Source organism: Leptonychotes weddellii, chromosome 11 (genome assembly GCF_054177405.1).
Source record: "Leptonychotes weddellii isolate Sample4059 chromosome 11, ASM5417740v2, whole genome shotgun sequence".
NCBI classification, from domain to species: domain Eukaryota; kingdom Metazoa; phylum Chordata; class Mammalia; order Carnivora; family Phocidae; genus Leptonychotes; species Leptonychotes weddellii.
In genome coordinates, this window is record NC_138379.1 from 63,435,289 (window position 1) to 63,459,889 (window position 24,601).

Below are 24,601 nucleotides of genomic sequence, written 5' to 3' on the forward strand. Positions count from 1 at the left end.
GAAGAGGGTGAGGAATACTGACGAGAGGTCACATCTGAACGGAATGATCATGCAAGGCCGCAATGAGAAGGTAATTTATGAGCAAAGGGAATGAGTCTTGGATAACAAGGAGAAAACATTCTAATCAAAGGAAAAAGTGTACATAAAGGCACTGGGAGAGGTGTGCCTGAGTGGCTGAGCTGGTTAAGTGTCCGACTCTTGGTTTCAGCTCAGGTCATGATCTCAGGGTGGTGAGATCGAGTCCCACGTTGGGCTCCATGCTCAGCTCGGAGTCTGCTTGAGATTCTTTTTCCTTCTCCTTTTCTCCTTTTGGCCCTCCCTTGCTATATATATATATATATATAAATAAATAAAATCTTAAAAAAATATTTTTAAAAAATCTTTTTAACATACCAGAATGCATGATATGTTTAAGAAATAGCAAGGAGATTGCTGTGGCTCAAGATGATAGGAGGGTAAGAAAGTAACAAAAAGCTAGACTGAATAGGGCCTTGTAAAAAAAACTGTAAGGACTTTTTTTTTAAGGCAGGAGTGACTTGATCTGAAATATGTTAGTATCACTGACAGCTGAACTGAGGACAGAATGGGGGGGGTGGAGGAGGGGTACAGGCAGAAAAAGAGAGACGCGTTTGGAGGCTATTAGAATACTCTAAGTGAGAAATGGCAATGCGATGGACCTCTAGTAGTGATGAAGACTAGAGAAGCAGTCAGATTCTATATATATTCTGAGTAATGCCAAGGACTTCTAGACAGTTAGGATCCAGGTGACATAAAGAGAACCACCACATAGAGCAAAGGCTGAAAATCAGCAGTTCAGACTGGGAATGTTAATAGTTTGAGGTGTCCATTAAACATCCAAGTAGAAATGTCTAGCAGGCCGCTGACTGCAGAAATCTTGAGCTGAGAGAGCTCTGGGCTAGACTTTTGAAAATCACCACAAAACAGATAGAATTTAAATCCAGGCAGCTGGATGAGATTACAAAGGGAATATGTAGCTGAAGAAGAGCTCCAAGGAGTGAGTTCTGGGGACTCCCAATTTAAGAGACAGGAGAGATGCAATAAACAAGAGAAACTGAGAATATGCACCATGAGGCAGGAAGAAAAGCAGAAGAGGGTGGGGTCCTAAAGCCAAAGAGAAAAAGATTTCAAGAAGAGTTCAAGGAAGATTTAAGATGAACTGACAGTGGATTTAGCAATGGCGGTCACTGGTGACTTCAATGTGAGCACCTGCACTGGAATGATGGATCAAAACCCCCAGATGATGGGTGTAAGGGAAAAGTGAGGGAGAAAAATCAGGGCAGCAAATATAGAAAACTCTGAAGCAATTCTGCTATAAAAGAGAAACAAAGAAGATGAGTAGTAGCTAAAGGGAAATGGAAGTGAAGAGGGCTTTTTTTTGTTGTTTAAGCTAAAAGAAATGACAGTATATTTGTTATGATTTGGTAGAAGGGATAAAAATTATTTTTTAAAATGGCATAGTATGTAATAGTGCTCTAGGTGGTATATACCATTCCAAAAGTGCTAAGTCATTTGCAGAAATGAGTCAGAGTAAAAATACTGACTAGGTACCATGTGCTGCCAGTGTTCTGGGACTTCACATGTATTCTCTGGATCCTCACAACAATCTTGAAGGAGTTTCTATTATTATCCCCCATTTTACAGATGAGGAAACAGAGGTGGAGAGAGATTAAGAAACTCACTGGTAGTTATACAGGTAGTAAGGGTTTTGATTTTGAACACAGGTGGTTTGGTTCAGAGTCCATGCTCTTAGCTACATCCCCCCATCCCTTATGCACCCTCTCAGGAGTCCCGACAACTCTCCAGGTGGGGATGCTTAAGTTATTTGCTTTTGTGTTTATCTGTTTTGTTTTTTTTTTTAATTTAAGAGTAGTTTTAGGTTCACAAAAAAACTGAGAAGGAGGTACTGAGATTTCATATGCCCCTAGCCCCACACATACATAGACTCCCCTATTATCAACCTCCCTCCAGCAGAATCGGTACATTTGTTATAACTGATGAACCTACACTGCCACATCATAATCACCCAAATTCCAAGTCTATTGCTGTTGTTGTTTTTAAGATTTTATTTTTAAGTAATCTCTACACCTAGCATGGGGTTCAAACTTACAACCCTGAGATCAAGAGTTGCATGCTCCAATGATGGGGCCAGCCAGGTGCCCCCAAAGTCCAGTTTATATTTTGTTCACTCTTGGTGAGCTAGGAGTCTGGAAAAAGGTATAATAACATGTATCCACCTAAATTATAGTATCATACGGAGCAGTTTCACTGCCCTAAAAATCCTCTGTGCACCTATTCATCCCTTTCCTTGCTCCTCACTAAACCCCTGCAACCTCTGATCTTACTATCTCTATAGTTTTGCTTTTTTTCAGAATGTTGTATAGTTGAAATCATACAATCTTTTTCAGATTGGTTTTTTTCACTTAGTAATATGCATTTAAGTTTCCTCCATGACTCTTCACGGACTGACAGTTCCTTTCTTCTTGGCCTAAATAATATTCCCTTGTCTGGATGTTTCACAGTTTACTTACCCATTCACCTACCGAAGGACATCTTGGTTGCTTTCAAGTTTTGGCAATTATGAATAAACCTGCTATATAAACCTGTGTGCAGGTTTTTATGTGAACATAAGCTTTTCAACATCTTTAGGTAGACAACCAAGGAGCACGACTGCTGGATCATATGGTAAGAGTATATTAAGTTGTTTGGGAAACTGCCAAACTGCCTTCCAAAGTGACTGTACCATTTTGCATTTCCACCAGCAATGCGTGAGCTTTCCTGTTGTCCACATCCTCACCAGCATTTGGTGTTGTGTCAGTATTCCAGATTTTGGCCGTTCTGATAGGTTCATAGTGGCATATTTCATTGTTAATCTGGATTCCCTGATGACATGATATAGAGCATGTTTTCATATGCTTACCTGCCATTTGTAAATCTTTGGTGAAGTATCTATTAAGGTCTTTGGTCTGTTTTTACATCAGGTTGCCTGTTTTTTATTGCTGAATCTTGTTTTGTTTTTTTAAAGATTTTATTTATTTGAGAGAGACAGAGAGAGGGAGGAGCAGAGGGAGAGGGACAAGCAGACTCTGTGCTGAGCACGGAGAGTGACGCAGGGCTCGAGCAGAAACCAAGAACCGGACGCTTAACCAAAGAAGCCACCCAGGCGCCACTTACTGCTGAGTTTTAAGAGTTCTTTGTATTTTTTGGATAACATTTCTTTACCAGATGTGTCTTTTACAAATACTTTCTCCTCCAAGTCTGTTGCTTGTATTCTCAGTCTTTTGACATTGTCTTTTACTGAGCAGTTTCTCATTTTGATGAAGTCCAGCTTATCAATTCCTTCTTTCACAGATCATACCTTTGGTGTCGTATCTAAAAAGTCATTGCCACACCCAAGGTCATCTAGATTTTCTCCTATGTTATCTCCTAGGAGTTTCATAGTTTTATATTTACATTTGAGTGGGATGATCACGTTTTATTTCTGGTACTTAATGGAGAAATGCATCCCTGCCAAAAATTTATGAACCCCATATACCCAGTGTATTTGGCGTGGAATATTACTAGTTGCATACTGACATCATAAGGTTTAAGAGAACCATGTTGACTAATTAAAGGCACTAACATCAAAATCAAAGGGATTGAGTTTTAAAAATAATGTTTTGTTCTGCTCAGAGGGAATCTAGAAGATACAGAAAATGATCCCCTATAATCCCATTACCTGAATATAACCAATGATAATGTTTGTAATATTTTTTTTCATTCTTTGCACGTACACACACACTCACATATAAAATAAAAATCACTGGAATCATAGTGTATACAGTTTTAAATCTATGGCGTTCTTTCCCCACGTAGCATTGAAAATATTTCTCCACGTTCTTCAAAAGTGTTATTTTTAATAGCTGCACAATATCTAGTGTGTATGTGTCAACATTCACTTCATCAAAACATTTTCCAAATTTTCCCACTGCAGACAACACTTAGATAAATTACTCCATACACAAATTTCCACCTCACTGTTGTCTTGGGAAAGGGCTGAGTTAAAGGAGAAATCTTAAGCCTCTTGATAAACACTGACAATCTGCCTTTCAATGCCAGCAGCTCAAACTTGATACTCCCAATAGCAGCATACTAAATACTTTTCTCAAACTGCTGTCACTCTGACAAAAAATACATTTGAGTTCCTTTGAACACCATTTTCATATGCTTATTACCATTTGTTTTTCTTTTGTGAACCATTTATTCATGTCTTTGTTCATTATTTCTACTGAAATGTTTACTACTTTTCTTAACATTTACTAAGGTACTTTAATATTATGAGTATCAACCTTTCTTCTGCCCACATACAAGTATGTTCTCCATGTCAATACATTTTGGTTTTTGATAATCTGACATGCAAACATTTACAATTTCTACGCAGTCAAACCTAAAGAGCTTCTCTGATCCTTCCACTGCTTTTATGCTTAGAGATGAATTTGAATTTCTAGATGAAATTCAAAATCTCAAACAAAACTAACTAAAAAATTGAAAAGAACAGAAGTTTTCATCCTGTAAGGTTCATCTTAAAGCATTTTCAAGAGAAGATCCTATCTATGGAGAACAAAGCTAACATTTAATGGATTTCAATCATGTTTAAGATTCTGTTCCAGACCTTTTCTACTTTAATCCTCATTTTACGAACTCAATTTTATAGATGAGGAAACTAAACAAATCAAAGAAGTTAAACAGTGGTTTAATAGAAAGAAAAGTCAAAGCTACTCTTAAGGAGAGAGTGTCTAACTAGCTTCTCCACCCCAAACTGGTTACCTCTTCATCGATTTTATCTTCTAGGCCATCAATATGACGCTCTTTAAGAAATCGCTGTGTTTTTTCCAACTGGTATTTCACTAATTCCTCTATGGCGTCTTTTTCTTCCTTGTCCACGAATTCTTGTACTGCTTCACCCATTCCCCTTTCTGTTAGAAGTGAGAGCTGCACATTCTGTAAAAGAGGACAAAATCACTGGATGCAGAAATCAGTATCTATTCCTTACCAAATAATTCTATATGAGCAAGGAAAATTAGAGTATAATGTTACCAGGGGGAAAAGACAAAAAAGTTATCTAGTTGCTGAAGGGAAAACAACAAAACAAAACAATGGACAGTAAGTAAGCCTACTAATAAATTTTATGAGCCAGAAAAAGTCAGGTAAAAATAAGAAATGGGAGTAGTGTTTAAGACAGGTGGGAATGCAGAGGACTGAGTGGTTGTGATGTAGAGTCCCGAAATGGTAGCTGATGATTAAGAGATTAGGTTAACCAGTGTAGTGGGCAGAGTAACAGCCCCCTAAAGATGTCCACTTCCTAATCTCTGGGCTGTGAACATGTTACATGACAAAGGAAAACTACGGTTGGCTAGAGATGGAATTAAGGTTGCTAATCAGCTGGCTGTGCAATCAGGAGATTACCAGGGACTGTGCAGATGGGCCCAGTGTAATCGTGAGCATCCTTAAAAGTGGAAGAGAGAGGCCAAAGGAGGGAGCTGGAGGGAGATCAGACTGGGTGAAAATGGCCAGAGAAATGTAATACTGCTGGCTTTGGAGGTGGAAGGAGGAGGCTATCAGCCAAGAAATGTGGACACCTCTAGAAACTGGAAAAGATAAGGAAATGGATTTTCCCCTAGAGTCTCCAGAAAGGAACACAACCCTGCTAACACCTCAATTTTAGGCCAGTGAGACTGGTGTCAGATTTCTGACCTACAGAACTGTAAGATAACAAATGTGCGTTATTTTCAATTATTAAGTTTTATGTGGAAATTTGTTTCAGCAGTAATAGGCAATTAATAGAACCAGATCTTAAAGTGGCACAAACTCATGACAATGAAAGTAGCCTCACCATCCTGTGTCTGTCTTAATAAAGTAGTTCTGAAATTACATCTAAATGCAAGAGAGGTAAATCCTGGATTCAGAAACATGCAGTAGAGGGCGTCTTGGTGGCTCAGTCGGTTAAGCGACTGCCTTCGGCTCAGGTCATGATCCTGGAGTCCCGGGATCGAGTCCCACATAGGGCTTCCTGCTCAGCGGGGAGTCTGCTTCTCCCTCTGACCCTCCCCCCTCTCATGTTCTCTCTCTCTCTCTCATTCTCTCTCTCTCAAATAAATAAAATCTTTAAAAAAAAAAAACATGCAGTAGAGATAAAAAGGAAGAGCAAAACAACAGTAACAATAATAGCCACAATAATAACACCATTAATTAAACACTGATTTTTCTTGATGAAGAGTAATCAGAAGTGAATATAATTAACTGCTGTCCCACTTAGTTCATGGGAACATTGTGAGGATCCCTTTTGTTTGAAATATCAATTGTACATATCCCAAATTAAAGTCGGTTATCCTCAGAGAGCCATTCTTCAACATGTAGGCTGTAACTAAGAAATTACCTTCTCTGCAGTCTGAAAATACTGTTTTACAAGGTCTTCTACTCTTAGGGTTGTTCCTTCTGAAGGTTTTGTGATGAGCTTCCCGAAGTTGATCTCTTCTCCTAGAAAAAAGAAGTCCGTGGAAAAATAGTAGTTTCTGTGACAGTGTAAAAGTGCCCCAACTCATGGCAGGTTTGGTTCAGTACAGGAGGTATGGCCAAACTGGATTAATGATCAGCTTGCTCAACGTGGCAAATTTTGAGGCAAACACATGGCATTATTGCTAACAGCCGCAGTCTTTTCCTCAAAATGTGTATTTCTTTTCCTATCTCCAAGTCTTGGCTCCTATAGCTACTCTCAAAGGGTGATCTTCAGACCTCTGTTCTCCAAGACCATTTCAGGGAATGCTCAGGGCCCAAACTTTCGTAACGACACCAAGATGCTATTTACCTGTTCCGCTACATTGCCACTTGCCCTGATGATACAAAAGCAATTGTGGCTACAATCGCTGGTTCCTTATTATAAGTCAAGGCAATGGCTTGGAACTGTACAACACTCACCACCACATCTGCACAGCTCAAAGCAAAACAAAGAAAGCCAGTTTCACTTAAGAATGTCCTTGATGGGGCGCCTGGGTGGCTCAGTTGGTTAAGCGACTGCCTTCGGCTCAGGTCATGATCCTGGAGTCCCGGGATCGAGTCCTGCATCGGGCTCCCTGCTCGGCGGGGAGTCTGCTTCTCCCTCTGACCCTCCCGACCCTCCCCCCTCTCATGCTCTCTCTCTCTCAGTCTCTCTCTCTCAAATAAATAAATAAAATCTTTAAAAAAAAAAAAAAAAAGAATGTCCTTGATGAAACTGTAGAAATTATTCATTTAATTAAATCTCAGCCCTTTTTAATATTCTGTGAGACAAATGGGATGTATGCTTACAGCACTTTTGCTGCTTTCCTAAGCAGGAGAACTGTCTCACACATAGCAGGTAAAGAATACAATGAGTACAGAGTGGGAAGCCAAGAAGCTGAGGGTCCAGGACCTACTCTGCTGATAATCTTTGTCAGGAAAACAAATATTAACTGTCCAGCGGATGTTGGACCTGGCCATGAAAACACAATGGTGAAAAGACAGGATCCCTGCCCGTAAGAGCAAATGATTACAATAAAGGTGGGAAATGCTACGAGAGGTAAAAACAGAGAGTATGACACACATGAAGAAATAACCTAATTCTTCTCAGGAAAGGTTGAAAATAATGTGCAGGTATCAAATGCACCTATCATTTGAATCAAGGCTTGCCAAATGAATAAGATTCACTAAGCAAAACAGGAAAAAGAAAAAACTACTTGAGGCAGAGGGAAAACTATGTGCCATGGCCTGGAGGGTTAAGAAGCACAACGTTCAGTGTGTTTCTTGCAAAGTGTTGAAGACAAGTGAACGGAAATCTTTTTCAAATCTCAAGACAGTAGAATTAATACAACTTCCTAAGTACGATCACTACATTTTACGATGCCGGATACTATGTTTAGACTATTTACACACATTATATCATCTAATCCTCACCACGACTCTATGAGGCAGGCTCAGTCATTATCCTGATTTCACAGGCAAGAAGATCAAACAGAGAGCTTATGTAAATTGTACAATGTCACACAGGTACTTGAGAAGTAGAGCTGACCAAAATAACAAAAAATGCTTTCAATAAAACACGCAAAAGGGTTATTGTTTCCACGTAGCAATTTATGTTTAAACCAAAAAGGAATCATTAGAACAAAACTGACTATGTATGAAACTCAAGTAACAACGTACCAATTCTATATTCTGTATTATTATGAACACTACACCCATAAAATCTCAATGGATTGATAAGGATGGACAATTAAAGTAAACCACTATCAATGAGTAATTAGTTAAAATTCATAGCATAAGAAAATAATTATCTGATAAGGATTTTTTCCTAAAAGAGTATTTTATGAGTTCCATTTAAATATCTGAACGAATGTTTCAGGTTGAGTTAACAGCACACAGAATTTGGTCACAATTTGACACTGAAAATCGAAGCTTATTAATAAAAAAAACCTAAGTAGCTTTACCTATAAAACAAGGGCCATATTTTTCTATAAAAGTTCTCTGACTTAATAGCTTTAAGAAAAGGCTCTATATTTAACATGATCAACATTTCTTATAAAAAGCATTATTTCAGCTTGGATGGCCTATTTTTATAAACACACTTGAGGGCAATTAGTTTTTATGAAATTTAATTAGGAATTAATTATCTGATCATGAGAAACATCAAACTATGAGATACTTCTTATTCCAAAAGACTGCAGTCTTCCTAAACCATATATACTCAAAAGTTGAAGTATTTGATGCAAAATTTGAGTATATTCTCTGAACACTAATAATGTATAGTCAATAATATATATTTTGAGCAATAAATCTTTAAAGTCTGTGTGCACTGTTACTCAGCAGCACTGTTCTTAAAAATTGCATCTCCAGAGAAAGCCTTCCCTTTCTTTAATGTTATCCACAGGTTTAAAATGATTGCTAATTTTTAGAAGACATGCGATTTAATTATTCCAACTGCCAGCTTAACATACTAGAAATCATCATATAAAAATATTTTCATCATTTTCTATTTCTTTTACTAAAGACTGATTTTTGTAAACCCTATAAAAAGCATTTTTTAATTTGTGAAAATAACTAGCTTACCCGTGTTTTTCTTTTGTTCTTTATGTCTGAAAAAATGGATAACATCTTTTGGATTAGCTACCCGATCCACAAATTTCTGGCTAAAGCGAAGAACACTGAAAGGCTCAAAACCTCCACTATAGTCCACCTGGAAATACAAAATAAGCTATTAAGGCCTAGAACAGTTTACCAATTTCATTATTTATGTTTATGCTCAATACTTTAAAGCTAATATATGTTCTACAATTCATGTTAAAGATCATGATGGTGTTAGACCTTTTACTCTGTTGAGAAAACAAAGCTTCAAAGGTTTATGAGTTTACACGAGACATTTTGCACGATGGACCCAAGATACATCAAGAATTCCCACAAGGTCTGAATGTTTACATCCCCCTATGGTAACATTAAGATAAAAGCCTAGGCACTGGGAGTACCACCAGGAAAGGAAGTGAGATTTCTAAACATAAATACTTAAACTTTCAAAACAGAAAGAAAATTCTCTCCTAAAATAAAATGCCAGCCCTAGATGCTTAGTTAATTGGTCTATCATCTTAGGGGTATACTTTCATACTAACAAAGAAATGCTGGAAAAGCCATGCAGGGAAAGAAACCAATGTGTTAGCTTTGAGAAATGATTACCTTCAAAGCACAGTATCTATTTAGAAGTCACAGTCCCTCTCAAGGCAGGCTCTTTCTAAGTTAAGAAATTTATAGTCATACAGAGACCTTTCCAAAGAGAAATGCATACTACATTTTTTTTTTTCCCAAGAGATAATAATCATTTCCCTAAACTAGCTGTTCTAAAAACAGACTCTGGGAACCAGCATCGTACCGCACCACTGGCCTATCCAAATTCCCCTAACCTCCACCCAGTTTACACTATTCATCACACTTAGCACTGGCTGGCATTTTGCTGCTACCTATTTTTTATGTCTCTCCTCACACCTCCACCTCCCATAAGCCCCATAAATTCAAAACCTCCTCTGTTTTATCATCACTGTGTCCCCCAGCATGCAGAACAAAATGTACTCAAAAAGTATTTGTTTACTGAATCATAAAATTAGTGAGAGCCCCCTAGTTGATACAATGTACTTTTGGACTATTACTAATGAAAACACCTACTCTTTTGTTTCATGACTGATTTAATAATTCACTGTGTTTAGCAAAAGGAATGTCAATTTTCTATTTAACTGTACTTGGTTCTAATGGTATTAGGCAGACATGGGATCTTTTGCCCAGATAAAGAGAACTATGTGGTTCTCCCAAAGCAACTATGTATTACATCTCTACAGCAACCATGTTATAAAACAGAAAATGCTAAATGCTCAGGTTATTGGGTCTCCCCAAAACTCTTCTATACATTTATCAATGATACTCCAGCTTAGGTTGATTTGTAAAATTTTCTGCTCCCAAGAGTCACAAAACTCGTTCACTAAGCAAACTTTACTGAGGAGTCCACAATGTGCTAGGCATTCTGCTAAGGGCCAGGGATACAGCCATAAAGAAGTATCATCTTGGTTGTCAAGAAATTCACAAGCTGACTGGGAGGACAAACATGTAAATAAATAAGTACAAGCAGAATGGTAATGGTACTTAACAAGTACATACAAAGCAGACCGAGGGCACAAAGGTAGAAGCACTGATTCTGAAGGGAGGTCAAGACAGGCTCTTGGAAAAGGGGAAAGCTTTAAGTGGATGTTGAAGAACATGCTATGGAAGGAGAGAAGCACATTCCACACAGCAGGATCAGCATGGGCTAAGGTACAAAAGAGTGAAATAAACTCCACTGGACCCAGGGAACAGTAACTTTTAGTCTAATATAGCTGGAACTTAGCAGGTTCTCACAGAAAAAGGAGGTAGAAGCCAAAGAGGTCAGTTTTGACCAGGTCATGTAAACCCTTGAATGCCATGCAAGACTTGTTCCTATTAACTAGGGGATCATTAAGTCATTTTCAGCAGGAAAGACATGCAAGACTGTGTTTTACAAAGTCTTTTTACAAAGATGACTTTGGCATTAGTGTGAAGAGGCTAGAGGTGGGGGGGGAGGGAGAAACTGAAGACAGAGTCAGGAAGGAAGCTGCATTTATAGGCCAGATAAGAGAAAATCAGGGTTCAACTTCAGCAATGACAATGGGATAGACAGAAAGGACCAGATTACTTACTGTGCAACAGGTAATATTTAATTCATTTTGATCTTGTAAATCTACGAGGTACAAACCAAGGGACAAAAGATCCAACTGTTCAAGGTCATACAGTAACCCAGGCATTCTGGCTCTCAACTATACCCTTTATCTTCACACTATATATCCCAGAGTTTCTCAAATTTTAATGTGCATACAAATCTCTTAGGGATCTTGTTAAAATGCAATTCAGTGGGTCTGATATAGGGCCTGAGATTCTGCATTTTAAAAAATTTCCCACATGAGGGGCGCCTGGGTGGCTCAGTCAGTTAAGCTTCTGACTTGTGATTCTGGCTCCAGTCACAATCTCAGGGTTGTGAGATCGAGTCCCTCACTGGGCTGACCGCTAGGCATGGAGTCTGCTTGGGATTCTCCCTTGCCCTCTGCTTCTCCCTCTCGCTCTCTCTCCCCCTCCCTCTCTATAAGTAAATAAATAAATACATAAAAGCAGTAATTGTTTCCCAGGTGATGTCAGTGTTGTTTTGATTATTCCTTGAGTACCAGGCTTTGGGGCGTGGGGGTGGGGTGGCTCTTGGACCTCAACAAGGAGGTCTAAGCTGGAGGTAAAGATGTGGGCATCATCACTCTATAGGTGGTCCTTAAAGCCATATGCCTAGGCTGAAAAGAGGGCTAAGAGAGAGGACAGGTCAAACATAACTCGAAGATAAGAAAGCCAAAGAGTGATTCAGCCAGATGAAAACAAGCTACTCACTTTGACAACTGAATATCTTTTCTACTTGAGCCTTGTTTATAGTGGACTGAGGAACAGAATGTTAAATGAGTAGGAAGGGCTATGTATTTCGAGGGGTTTGGAAGAAAATAAAAGACAGGTGCAGAACTAATTGAAGGAAAAGGCAGAGGGACAAAAAAAAAAAAAAAAGAGACCTGTTACTTTTTTTATACCATGATGGAAACAAATAAGTAGGTTTCCAGGCACAGAAAGCGCTTCAATTTCTTTAAATTTTTTAATACTCTAAAATACTTAATTCTTTCCACATATTTCTCAAGCACTTGCTATTTGCCACAACTGTTCTGAGATCTCTGGATACATTAGTTAACAAAATTCACAAAGTTCCATGCTCTCATGGAGCTTACAGCTTTGTAGTTGAGGACACACAATAACCAAAATAAATACATTGCATATAGTAGGTTAAGAGGATGTGTTGTGGAGAACAAAGAAAAGAACAAGCAGAAGAGGGTAAGTGAAATCAGGAGTGCTGGTGAGCAGATATGGGGGTGCCATCTCATTGGGGGGCCTCACTGAACAGATGAGGGGAGAGTGTGAGAGTAGAGAGCTGCAGGAGGTCACAGGGAGTGAGGGGGAGAGAGAGTAAAAGATGGAGTCAGACTTGGCCAACCTATTAAATAGAACAACAGACTATTCAGAAAATGAAAAAAATAAGAAAAAAAAATCAAGTTTATCAGAATCAAACTATGATTAAATCAAATCCTGACAGCTTTATTATTTCTGGTGCCAGATAGTGATTGCTTTTATTACTGTATATACTCTTCTTACTAATTTTTTTAAAAAAATTATGTAAACTGTGTAGTACTACCCTCTGAAAATCAATAAAGTTTAATTTATCTACATAGGACTTACTCGCAGTCGTATAAGAGGCTTCTCTGGCTGTCGAGAATTTCCCAGACGTTCTCGTTCAGCATTTTCAAGCATTTCTTTAATCTCAAAATAAAAATATTGTCATGACTTGGGGGAAGGACACTACTCTAGCGGGTAGAGGTCAGAGAGGACATTGTTGAACTCCTACAATGCAACCTCCCACAACAAAGGATTACCCAGTCTAAAATGTCAGTTGTGTCAAGGCTGAGAGACCTGACATAGGCCTGACCAATCAATCCATTTTCCACATCCCAGGGACACACACATGACCTCAGTCTAACAGAAAGCAGTGCTAGGAGTTGATCTGGAATGACTGGGAAAACAGGTTCTTTCTGCTCTAAGGACTTTGTGAGTCTGGGGGCCACCCGGTGGACATACTGTCCTCAGGGTGAAGCTTCAGACAACTACCTACAGAGCGGGTGTCATGGGGGCTAAACACAGAAACTGCAGTCTTAATATGAGTTTTTGGGTCTAGTCCTCTTGAAACCAGCATACTCTTCAACTTTTCAGCTATGTGAGTTACATGTTGCCGGGAAGGCTGTGACACTGGGTGAGTGATTTCATCTAAGGTTCGGTTATTCTTTCCATAAAATGCAGATGACAGGCTCTACCTACCTACAGCACTGTTGAGTGGATTAAATGCAAAATGCTATCAACAGTGCCCAGAATATATGAGCGATCGATGAATATCAGTGATAATTGTAAGAATTACAAGCAATTAATGGTATTAAGCTGTCAATTTACATATTATCAAGTGCATTTGTGCAACTGCAGCAGCAGCTCTAGAATTTCTCAGAAGTTCAGGGGTGGCAAATCTGCATGGAAGGTGAGGTATGGTACTTATGCGGAAGCTACAAGGCGCATAGCAGAGACATTTAAAGATTTCATGTGGGGTACTTTTCAGGGTGAAAGGGATGCTTAACAGAGATTATTAGAGATGCTAAGGCTTTCCTCATCCTCCACAGTATCCTCCCGTTCCCAGTCAAAGCCACCACCTGCTTTCATAAATAAAATGAACAAATTATCAAATCAGAATAAAGACAAAGGAAAGATTATGTGTAGGTTTTTGAGGAAGAGGAACGGAACTGGGAGGGGGCTTAATTAAACAAAGTTTCTTCTACCTTTAACATTCTTCCATCTCCAAGACTAAAAAAAATGTCTTTGATACAATTAAACTCATTTATGGAACAGCAGTGCTTCCTTATGGGCTTCATGAGACTGTAACTAAAGTACAAAGACTTCTTCCACTCTACAGAAGTATTTAATTCAATGTAAATCAACTCTCAGCTAAAGCAGATCTCACTGACCTTTATCTAGAGGAATTACCTTCTCCAAACAGAAGCTCTGTATGGCCTGGGTTACTTTAGGATTATCTGGGTTAAAAATGTCTGGATGATCAGCCAGAACAATATCCTCCATGAAAAACTGTCGCACTGTGTGAAGAGGAATTTTCTGCATATTCATCTTCCTTCCTTTTATACGCAGCAAACCGACATGTCTGAAATGAGGAGGGAAATGAAAGCCTAGTCACTCTGTAAATTTTCTTGGGAAAATGTGCACACCAAAACTACCGTATCTCTAAGTTCCTACAAAATATTTCTCTGTAAAATCATACTCTTAAAAAACTTTTTTTAACAACTTAATGTTTTATCACCAGAAAAAAATGTTAACATTCTTCCCCAGAATAAAATCCACTTATCCCTCCCTGCCTAAACAAACAAACACTTTAGTGAGGGAAGACAGACAGACAGTAGGCAGGACATCATGTTACCAGGACTATGACAGTAGTATCGATGGTGCAGACTATCACACATACATAGATTATGCGTGAGGATATACGTACACACACATGCATAAAATGAATTAGCAGAACTCTGAAGAAAAAAAGCCAAACTTACATCCTACCATATTCTTTAAACCTATTATTATCATAACAATCAAAATCTGAGTGGATTCAAAAGGTGAAATCCATTATAAAAACTGGGCTTAATCACTGTTAACTACTTTATCATATAATTCCCCTAAAGAATGAAAAGAAATGAGATATGCTATAATGTTGCATTTATAACCAGAAAAATCTCAATTAAATGGCTTTAGGTGAATTTGTTTATAAATGGACTTTGTGAAATTAGTAATCATCATCCATAGCACTCTAACTTGAAATTTAATTGGCAAAAGTGTTAGCCCTGAATATGTCTAATGAGCAGCAAAATCATTAACACTACTGGGACGCTATCCTGTTGAAAATGGCTTTAAGATCTGGGAAAATAGTAAGACTACATCAAATAACTAATCTTCATAAAGAAATCTATCATATAAAAAACCATCAGTACTTTGAACCTGTAGGATGATTATAGCAAGAATTTCATTTTAATTGATTTGCAAAACAAAACAACTACTTACTTCTTTACAGCTTCTCCTGGGGAAAGAGAAGTAACCACTGAACTTCCAGGCTGTGATACATAAAAGAGCTGTTGTTCATTTTTGGTTGGAGCTATTTTACACTCATGTTCATGGCCCCAGATAACAAGATCAATGAAGTCATCCAAAAATTGTTCTGGAATGAAGTTAGTACTTCCGTGTTTACTCCTATACCAAGATTTTAAAAAATAAATATAAATGTCCAGAGATATAGAAACACTTCATAGTAAGTAAAGCTGTACAGATCTTTCTTTCTCCATTCATTAAAGCCTTATTACATTTCTTATTTGTGCCAGAAACTATTCAAGGGATTAGGGGTGCAAAGATAACACCTAATTCCTCCCCTCAAAAGGTTTACAAACTTGCAGGACACAGACAAGTAGGAGCCGCAAGAGAGAAACTGGTCAATTCTACACTGAGAGGCCGATTGCAAAAGGCTTTACAGAGGGAAAGTCAGAAAAGCATGCACTCCATCAACAGTGTGGCTGAGCAGAATGAATGCAGGGAAGAGCTGGGAGTGAAATCAGAAAAGCAGCAGCACGAGCTCTATCAATAGTGAAAATGTATAAATCGCTTTGACTATATGTAAGGTGGGGGGGGCGGCCAGAAAATGAAAGTGAGTTAAGTCTAAACTTTGTAGAATAAAAACAAATTTCTAAAGATGTCCAGCCATTTTTTAACATGTTTGTTTACTGGTAAGAATGGGAGTTAAGAATTTCAGTCTTACATAAGAGATGAGTTTTCAATATTAAATAAAACATTGTATGAAGATTTGCAAACTCCGGTTTTATACCTAGATTAGTTGTCATTATTAAAAGATATGTGAAAACCCAAAGTGAGGAAAAACAAGAAGGAAGTTTTCCCTAACACTGACTTTATCACTGGGAATTTAAGTAAAAGTGATCAAATACTTCAACCTAACATTCACTTAACGCAAATCAATATTCATTCATTCAAGAATATTTCCTGCAGGTCTACTCTGTGCCAGGTGTCCCAGGCCTCTTCTAGATACTGGAGACACAGCAGGGAACAAAGTCCTTGCTAGTGGGGGAGTACGTACATGTGTGTGCATGTGTACTCATACATAATCTGTCAGGTGGTGGTAAGTGCTATAAAGAGAAATAAAGGGAGAAGTGACACAGAACGGGAATGTTACTATGCAGAGGGTGGTCAGGATAGGCCGCTCTGCCAGGCGACACATGAGCAGAGAACCACAACGAGGGATCAAGCATGCAAGGGAAGAAAGGATCAGTCCTCGGCAGAGGGCTGAGTCCTGAACAGAGTCCTGCAGCAGATAGATGGCAGAGGTGTTGAAGTGATAATGTATTCAGTGAGTTCAAGGACAGCAAGGAGAGGAGAATGGCAGAGCAGAAGGAATGCAAGGAAGAGCTGAAAGTGAAATCAGAGAAGCTGCAGGCTCGTGTATCTAGGGATATTTTTATGTAAAAAACATCTATCTAGGGTATGACATAATCACAGTTACTGAAGAAACACAGAATAACTTGAATACTATATGACGCAACTGTGCCTTCATAGAGCACCGACTCTTCATGGAAGAGGGAAGATTATGCTGGTGGGCTGACTCTGATTTGTGACTTAAAAGTTGACCAAAACATCCCTATGGAAATATTCTGTATGATAAGGTGCTCTTCCACTTCAGAGTCTACTTTCTTTTTCAGCCAGAGAAAGAAACCGGCCCATGTATAGACACAAATTGGAAATAAAGTAAAATATAAAAGGCTCCTGAAAAGTCACTCACTAGGACAAACCCTGTTTTTCAAAAGTCCATGAAAGCAATAAAAAAGTACGTAAGAATGGAGAAGGTGACAAATGAGCCTAACGGTATTACAAAAGAACTGCATAATCATGTTGAAGGGGCTGGGGGAAAAGGAGATGGCCTAAGTAAGTCCAGAAGTGGTGTTTTAACTAGATATAGTAAGGCTAAAGACTAAAATAGCTTATGTAAACACTAGTTGGCAAATTTGTTTCTCATGGGTACCGGTCAGCAATTTTGAAATTACCTTATATGTCAACCAAAATTGAAAAAATTAATATATTATAGATAATATGATCCAGGTTTCTGTTAGAGAAAGAACTCCCACATAAAAAAAGGGAGAAGAAAAAAAAATGAACCCTGTCGGGCTGGGTTAAAATAACTACAAACTCATGCTTGCCTGTGTGTTTTTAACAAACACAGATGTGTATTCACAGGTTAGGATATATACACATATTTCCTTAACTCTGATCACTGAGGGCTGAAAGAGTCCCAGCTGCAACAAGCACATCTATCGGCCATATCTGGGTTTCTAAATACTGTTCTCCAAAAAAGGCAATCAGGGCTCCACGGAAAAGTGGTTGATTCCAGGGCTAGGGTACAAAATACAAGATGAGCCTGGAGCATCTTGTGGTACCAGAAAGTGAAGGACATGATCAAAAATAAATAAATAAAAAGGAAGAGGGCATGATGAAAGGACAAAGAGGCTAAAATACAAGAACTCTCAATGGTCAAAACTGGAACAATTAGAACAACAACAACAACAAAAAACCTGACAGTACTGGATTATAACTCAAAGGATAAAATAAATATCCTTCAAGTCCGTAACAACATAAATAAATGAACAAATAAACGAGAGAGAAGGGACAAATCTTCCTTATAGAAGAATTTCAATTAATAAATGCAAAAAGAATGAGGGAAAATAAAAAACAACAATTGCAACACCACAGTATTCATTGCTGGAAATGAGATCCACCAAAAGATGTTAAAATTAGTGGGCAAAATTTTAAGGCCAAACAGGATATTCATATACCCTCCAAGTATTTTTCCCAAAGTATTAATTACAAAATGGAAAATGGGACCTTGACCCTGGAGCAACCTGGCATACACCACCTTCATCAAATGATCAATGTTATCATCACCAGCAACTAACCATTATCAACATCATACTACCCATTCCCATTCCTGATGCTGCCATTCCACCTCTCATTCCGGTTGAAGTTCTTGGAGTCACTTATGATTTTTGCTTCTGACTTTTCCCTACTTTGGGATAGTAGAAAGGGTAGCAGAACTGGGAAGCCCTAAGCGAGTCAAAGAACAAACTCCCAGTGGTGCCAGCTTACAGGGAGACCGCACTTACTAAAACTCTGGCCTGCTCCTCCTCCTTTGAAACCCACTGCTTGAGAGCGCACATAAGGCTGCCTCATAGAGCCTTCTCTTTCACGGGGCACTTAGTGGGCTTTAGTACCAGAGTATTCTGCACTGAATAAATATCTGTTCAGTAATAAATTATACAATCAGGCCCAAACCCCTCTGGAGTCTTCCTTGTAACTTCTCAGGTTTGTCCCTTCCACATCAGTTTCACCGCCATCACTACCGTCATTCCACACTTTAACTGGAGTCACCACACAATACATCCTGCACCAAGTCTTCCGTCCTTTCGATCAGTCCTGCACCCTACCAAAAGATCAAACTTCTTCAAAATGCTAAGAAAAGGCAGCTGATCTAGCTACATTTAATATATTCTAGAAAAACACCTGATCTATGCATCAGGAGATGCATGTAAGAGTATTCACAACAAAAAGGTTTAAAAAAGCAAGACTCTGGAAATAACACAAAACATTCACCAACACAAGAAAAACTGTAACTGTACAGATCAGTGAAAATTAATTATGCTTTTAAGCATCAAAATGGATGAATCTTAGTAATATAATGTGGAAAATAATAAGCCAGCTACAAAATACACAGCAGGGTTCCAGTTTAACCAAAACTAAACAAAATACTCGTGAAAGATATAGATGTGATTAAATGATAAAGCAAAGCAACAGACTGATTAAATACAATTAAAAATAGTGTTTCCCTCTGGGTATGTAGAAAGAGATGGGGTCAAGGAAGTGCATGGGATAATGTACTGGTAATGTTCTACTTTTCTGCTGAATTTAAGAGTATTCAATTTTATGGTTATTCTTGTGCCTTATCCATATGTCATAAATATTCTTTACAGATACGATTTATTGGAAACAATTTCAAAATGCAGTCACACAAAGCACATGTAAGTTTTGCATGATCCTGCACTGACAACTTTCAAAGAATAAGGAACATTTTATGGAAATATGGAAGCCTGGAAACAGAGATTTGAGGGACCTCAATACTTGACTCAAAAATTTAGAAAAAAAAATTTTTTTCCCAAAGAATACTTTTACCTGTTCTGATGAATCACAAATAAGTTAAACCAAGAGTTCTCATCTTCTTTTGGTCTCAACATTGTTACTTTTTTATTGACGAACATTCGATAGAGCCTTTCATCTGGAATGGAACCTGAAACAGACATTATTTTAAAACTGGTTTCTTACTTGGTTTAAAAATCAATGTTTTCTTTCTAAATTATGTGTTTCTTCAAGTATTTCATTTTCTTATTAGAGATATATTTGAAATCTGGAATCATTATTTACAAATGATTGTGTTCCAGGTTCTTGCATGACAGCTGCTGAGAAGACACTTGTAATTTAAAAAATGTTTCCCATGCCAGGCATACATACCTTCAAAATCTGGAAAACACGGCATGAAAATTTGAAGTTTTCTATGCTTAAATTCTTATTAAAATTTCCAGTAATACTGTTTTTCACTATCCCTTTATTTATTATACATACTTTTGATCTAATATATACATTATAAACTAGAAATGTTAAAAAGGATGAGAATACTTAAATACATTTATTTTTTATCTCATTCTTTTTAACATCTTTATTTTATAATGTGTGTATCAGATCACTATTCTTAAATATATATTTTTAAATAAGGATATTATGCTTTTTATTAATATAATGACTTTTAAATAATTCTTCCTGTACCCCAAAGGATCACCTTAGTCTAGTGGAGAAGGCCAAAAAAACAACTAAATACATAAATTCCACTTTCAAATATCATAAAAGGGAAAAAGGATGCTAAGATGGCAAATATCAGTGGGGGGACAAGTTGCTACTTTATGCAGTCATTAGGGAAGGCCCTGGAAGAAAAGCCAATAATGCAGAAGCCAAGAACTGGAAAAAGTCTAGCTTCTTAAAGAGAATTTCTAGAGTGTGACCAATGGAACAGATGGTGGAATGCAGAACATATAAACTGGAAACAAAAAAGTCAAGACATACAAAGTCCAGGGCATTAGAAGGTTGATCTACTTAGGTGTTGAAGCCTTGAGAACACTGACAAAATCTGAAAGTAGGTAGGTGAAAAATTTGAGGGGAAAGGGCAGGGCAGTTTAGCCAATTAGCCTCAAGGGGGGCAGGGTGTTTATAGACAGGAAAGGAAGTGGCAAGCAGGGAGAAGGGGGATAAGTGATTCCTTCCCCCCAACCCCCTACCCCCGCTTCTGCCTTAAAGTCTGTAAGAAGCCAGACAGAAGTGTGTGGGACACAGAACCTTAGGGATCAGTCAGTTTCCCTGTAGGTCGGGAGTAGAGAAGAAACGTGAAATGTGGGAATCTGTTAACTGTAGAGAGAGGGCTGGGGTGAGAATGGGGGGTGGGGGGTGGAATCCAGTTAAGGAGAAAAGAACAGGATGAAATGAGTTTGGGAGAAAATGGATGACCTGAACAATGCTCCAGGCAGTGCCTGAGGCATATTGGGATCTGGCTTAGTCTGAAAGTAGGAGCTCACCCATTTTCTGCAGATATGATCCCTAGCACTGCAGTGATTAAAATACCTGTTAGCATCTTTTGAAAAAGTATATTTCACTTCTTGCTCTACCACTTGTAAAATCAGACATAACACTCTGATCTCATTTTCCCTCTCTCTAAAATATAGATAACCATGATGCTTTTCTACTTTTTAGAAATCATGAGGGTGCCTGGGTGGCTCAGTCATTAAGCGTCTGCCTTTGGCTCAGGTCATGATCCCCGAGTCCTGGGGTCAAGTCCCACATCAGGCTCCTTACGCAGCGGAGAGTCTGCTTCTCTCTCTGACCCTCACCCCACTTGTGCTCTCTCTCTCGCTCTCAAATAAATAATCTTAAAAAAAAAAAGAAAGAAAGAAATCATGAAAACTGGACAAAGACTGTAAAAGTTCCCTAGGGTAAGTATTTACATAAACCACCCATCATAATTATTCTTTTAAAAAACATACAAAGAGGGGCTCCTGGGTGGCTCGGTCGGTTAAGTGTCTGCCTTTGGCTCAGGTCATGACCTCAGGGTCCTGGGATGGAGTGCCCAGTCAGGTTCCCTGCTCAGCTGGAGTCTGCTTCTCCCTCTCCTGCTTCCCCTGCTTGTGCTCTCTCTCAGTTGGGCAAATAAATAAATAAAATCTTAAAAATAAAATATACACACACATACACACAGAGACTTGAATGAAGTAAATAAAGTCTCCTAAGCTTCTATTATATTAAAATCACTCAAAAATATAAAAACTATGTTAAGGCTACAGTGTGAAATTTTTCCTAATTTCTCTCAGGGCCCATGATTTAACATGGAATATAATTTTTAAAATTATACACAATAAAAACAGCAAAGCTATAGCATTCATAAAACAAAATATCAAGCTGAACTTAATCCAAGGAAGACTCAACAAATAGACTTTGAATGCACTCTAAATTAAATATTCTTTGATTTTTTGTTCATATGGAATCAAGCCTAGCAAATAGGTTTTTACCTACTGGACACTAAATAAATTGAAGATAGCCATGTTGATAAAGCAAATATTCTGAGCATTACAGATGACAGCTCTGAGCTAGCAACGTCTAACAAAAATACAATGAGAGCCTCTAAAGCAGGCCAAATATGTAATTTTAAATTTTCTAATAACCATATTAAAACAAGTAAAAAGAAACAGGTGAAATTAATTTATTTAAGTTAATATATTAATAAGGTATTTTACATTTTTTTCTGAGTCTTGGAAATCTCCTGTGATTTTATATTTACAGCGTATCTCAATTCAGACCAGCCGCATTTCAAGTGCTCAGTATCTACATGAAGCTGGTAGTTATTGTACTGGACAGTGAAGCTTCAGACATTTCAAAGACTTCCAAGATACCAAAATGCAGCTTTTCAAATTACTCTATAATTCTAACATTCGGGATTCTATATCTGAGTCTAAAAGAAAGAAAAAAATCAACAACAGAAACTAAAGGAATTTTTTTTTAACCAACACTGCTATTAAAAGAAGTATCAAGGAATAGTGGTCCTTATTAAACACAAAAAATTTCAACCAAAACCTTCTATCATTTTTTATAGTCACTTATCAGGAATAATTAGAATGGCCTCACTTTTTTCCATACATCAACAAAGTTAATTCCAGAATTTGATTTCAGTTGTTGTTTAAGCAACTATTTATTGACATAAACAGTAAAATAAAATCATCTTACCTAAGCCATATAGAGCAATTTTTGTGCTTCCTTTTTGGAGCAAAACTGGACTAATGTCTATCTTCTCCACAGACATTGAACGTCCAAAATGATTTACAAATCCAGCACAACTTAAAATATCTAGGGCGCAGAGTGCGTCTGCCTATGCAAAATATTTTCAAAGAATATTAATGTATATCTAAAAAGAAGTAATCTACATATCACATTATTATCTATTAAAGTATATTCCATATACTAAAACAGATTAAGATAGTGCCTTCTCAAAACAAAATTACAATAGCAAAAGTATTTGCTACCTTTTTTCAATTACAAATGACCTACTGCAACTGGAACCACGTGCTAAATACACAGTTAACATTTCATCAAAACTTATGATGTGGGGCACCTAGGTGGCTCAGTTGGTTAAGCATCTGCCTTTGGCTCAGGTCATGATCCTGGGGTCCTGGGATCGAGCCCCGCGTCAGGCTCCCTGCTCAATGGGGAGTCTGCTTCTCCCTCTGCCCCTCCTCCTGCTCATACTCAACTCTCGCTCTCTCTACCCCAAATAAATAAATAAAATCTTGACGAAAAAAAAAAACTTATGATGTCTTGGCCACCAAAAATAAAAACCAGGGGCACCTGGGTGCCTCAGTTGTTTAAATGTCCCACTCTTGATCTCAGCTCAGGTCTCGATCTCAGAGGCATGAGTTCAAGACCAGCATGAAAAAATAAATTAATTAATAAAAACCAACCCTGAATTAAGTGCTTTGTAATATTAAGCAGACCTCTTAAGCCATGGGGAAAAAAAAAACTAGGCAACTAATGATTTATGATATTAATGATCAGATAAAACAAAAAGATATTTTAAGTGCAGGACCCTCTATTATTGCTTCCCCATCAAACAGGCAGTAAGATGATCTAATTTAGATTTAAAACTTTTGATGAGAAATCATTTCCTACAGGAAAGATTTTGAGATAAGAGACACAAACACCAGGTAAACTATAAAGTTTTATACAAATGTTAGGTATTCATTCCTATTCCTGGTTACTTATTGTTAACTTCAGCACTAATGAAATAAAAGCATACCTCACACACCAATTATAATCCAGATTTTAGAAAATTATCTAAAAAGCAGTATAAAAGCTTATATATATAAATGATACAAAGTCAACTTGACTTTCTGACTCAATTTGACTAAAAATTTCTGGGAAGGACAAGAATGCTTTCCACAAACTAAAGTGACAACAAACTGTAAGAACCCAATAATTACCCCTGTGGGATCATCATGATTGCCATGAATACTAAACACTGGAATCGAAATGTTGAGATTGTCATCTTGGTAGTTCACCCACGGAAACCTTAAAAAAAAAAAAAAATTAATGTTTCTATAAAAGACAAAAGCTGTTTTCCCCAATATCCTCCTCTAAAAAAATTAATGCAATTATGGGCAAACTGGATGATGTAAGTTGGCAGAAAACCACTAGTTTGGAGCTTTAAAGAAATAAAATGACAGGCAACAATTCATTTCAATTCAAGTTTGAAGTATCTCAAAGTACTACACTTTAAAGAAAACACTGCAATATACGGTATTTGTGAACTGTATGAAAGAGAGTTATACCTGACTAATGGAAAGTAAAGAGGTCTTAAGAATTCTGAAAGCCTTTGTATATAGTTATTTGTAGGAGGAGGAGGGATGGAAACACACCCTCTTTGGAATCCAAGATTCAAAATTCCAGCTCTATCACTTACTACTTGTGCAATTTACAAGTCTCCCACCCACTTCTGCCCCTAGTCATCCAGCTCTTCTTCTCAGAGGCAAATGCAATTAGCAACTTCTAGTGTATCTCTGCAATAATGTCCTATACCTTCATTAGCAAATAAATGCACCTCCTTCCTTCTTACACAAATGGTAGCACAATATGGATTTCTGTACCCTGCTTTTTCATTTCATGTTTTAGAAACCAT

The 24,601-nt window shown here is 37.8% G+C and overlaps 1 protein-coding gene across 3 annotated transcripts in view; it reads right to left on the reverse strand.

The window, feature by feature from the left end:
• Positions 1-24,601, reverse strand: part of MRE11 (MRE11 double strand break repair nuclease) — a 73,862-nt gene that overhangs the window by 35,160 nt on the left and 14,101 nt on the right. For all 3 annotated transcript variants that reach the window (XM_081799033.1, XM_081799034.1, XM_081799035.1), the window contains exons 5-13: positions 23,907-23,994; positions 22,657-22,798; positions 19,510-19,624; positions 15,295-15,480; positions 14,218-14,389; positions 12,874-12,954; positions 9,115-9,241; positions 6,434-6,534; positions 4,825-4,998 (exon numbers count right to left, since the gene is read on the reverse strand). In XM_081799033.1, coding sequence (XP_081655159.1) covers positions 4,825-4,998; positions 6,434-6,534; positions 9,115-9,241; positions 12,874-12,954; positions 14,218-14,389; positions 15,295-15,480; positions 19,510-19,624; positions 22,657-22,798; positions 23,907-23,994 — 1,186 coding nt within the window. The remainder of the gene's footprint in view (positions 1-4,824; positions 4,999-6,433; positions 6,535-9,114; positions 9,242-12,873; positions 12,955-14,217; positions 14,390-15,294; positions 15,481-19,509; positions 19,625-22,656; positions 22,799-23,906; positions 23,995-24,601) is intronic.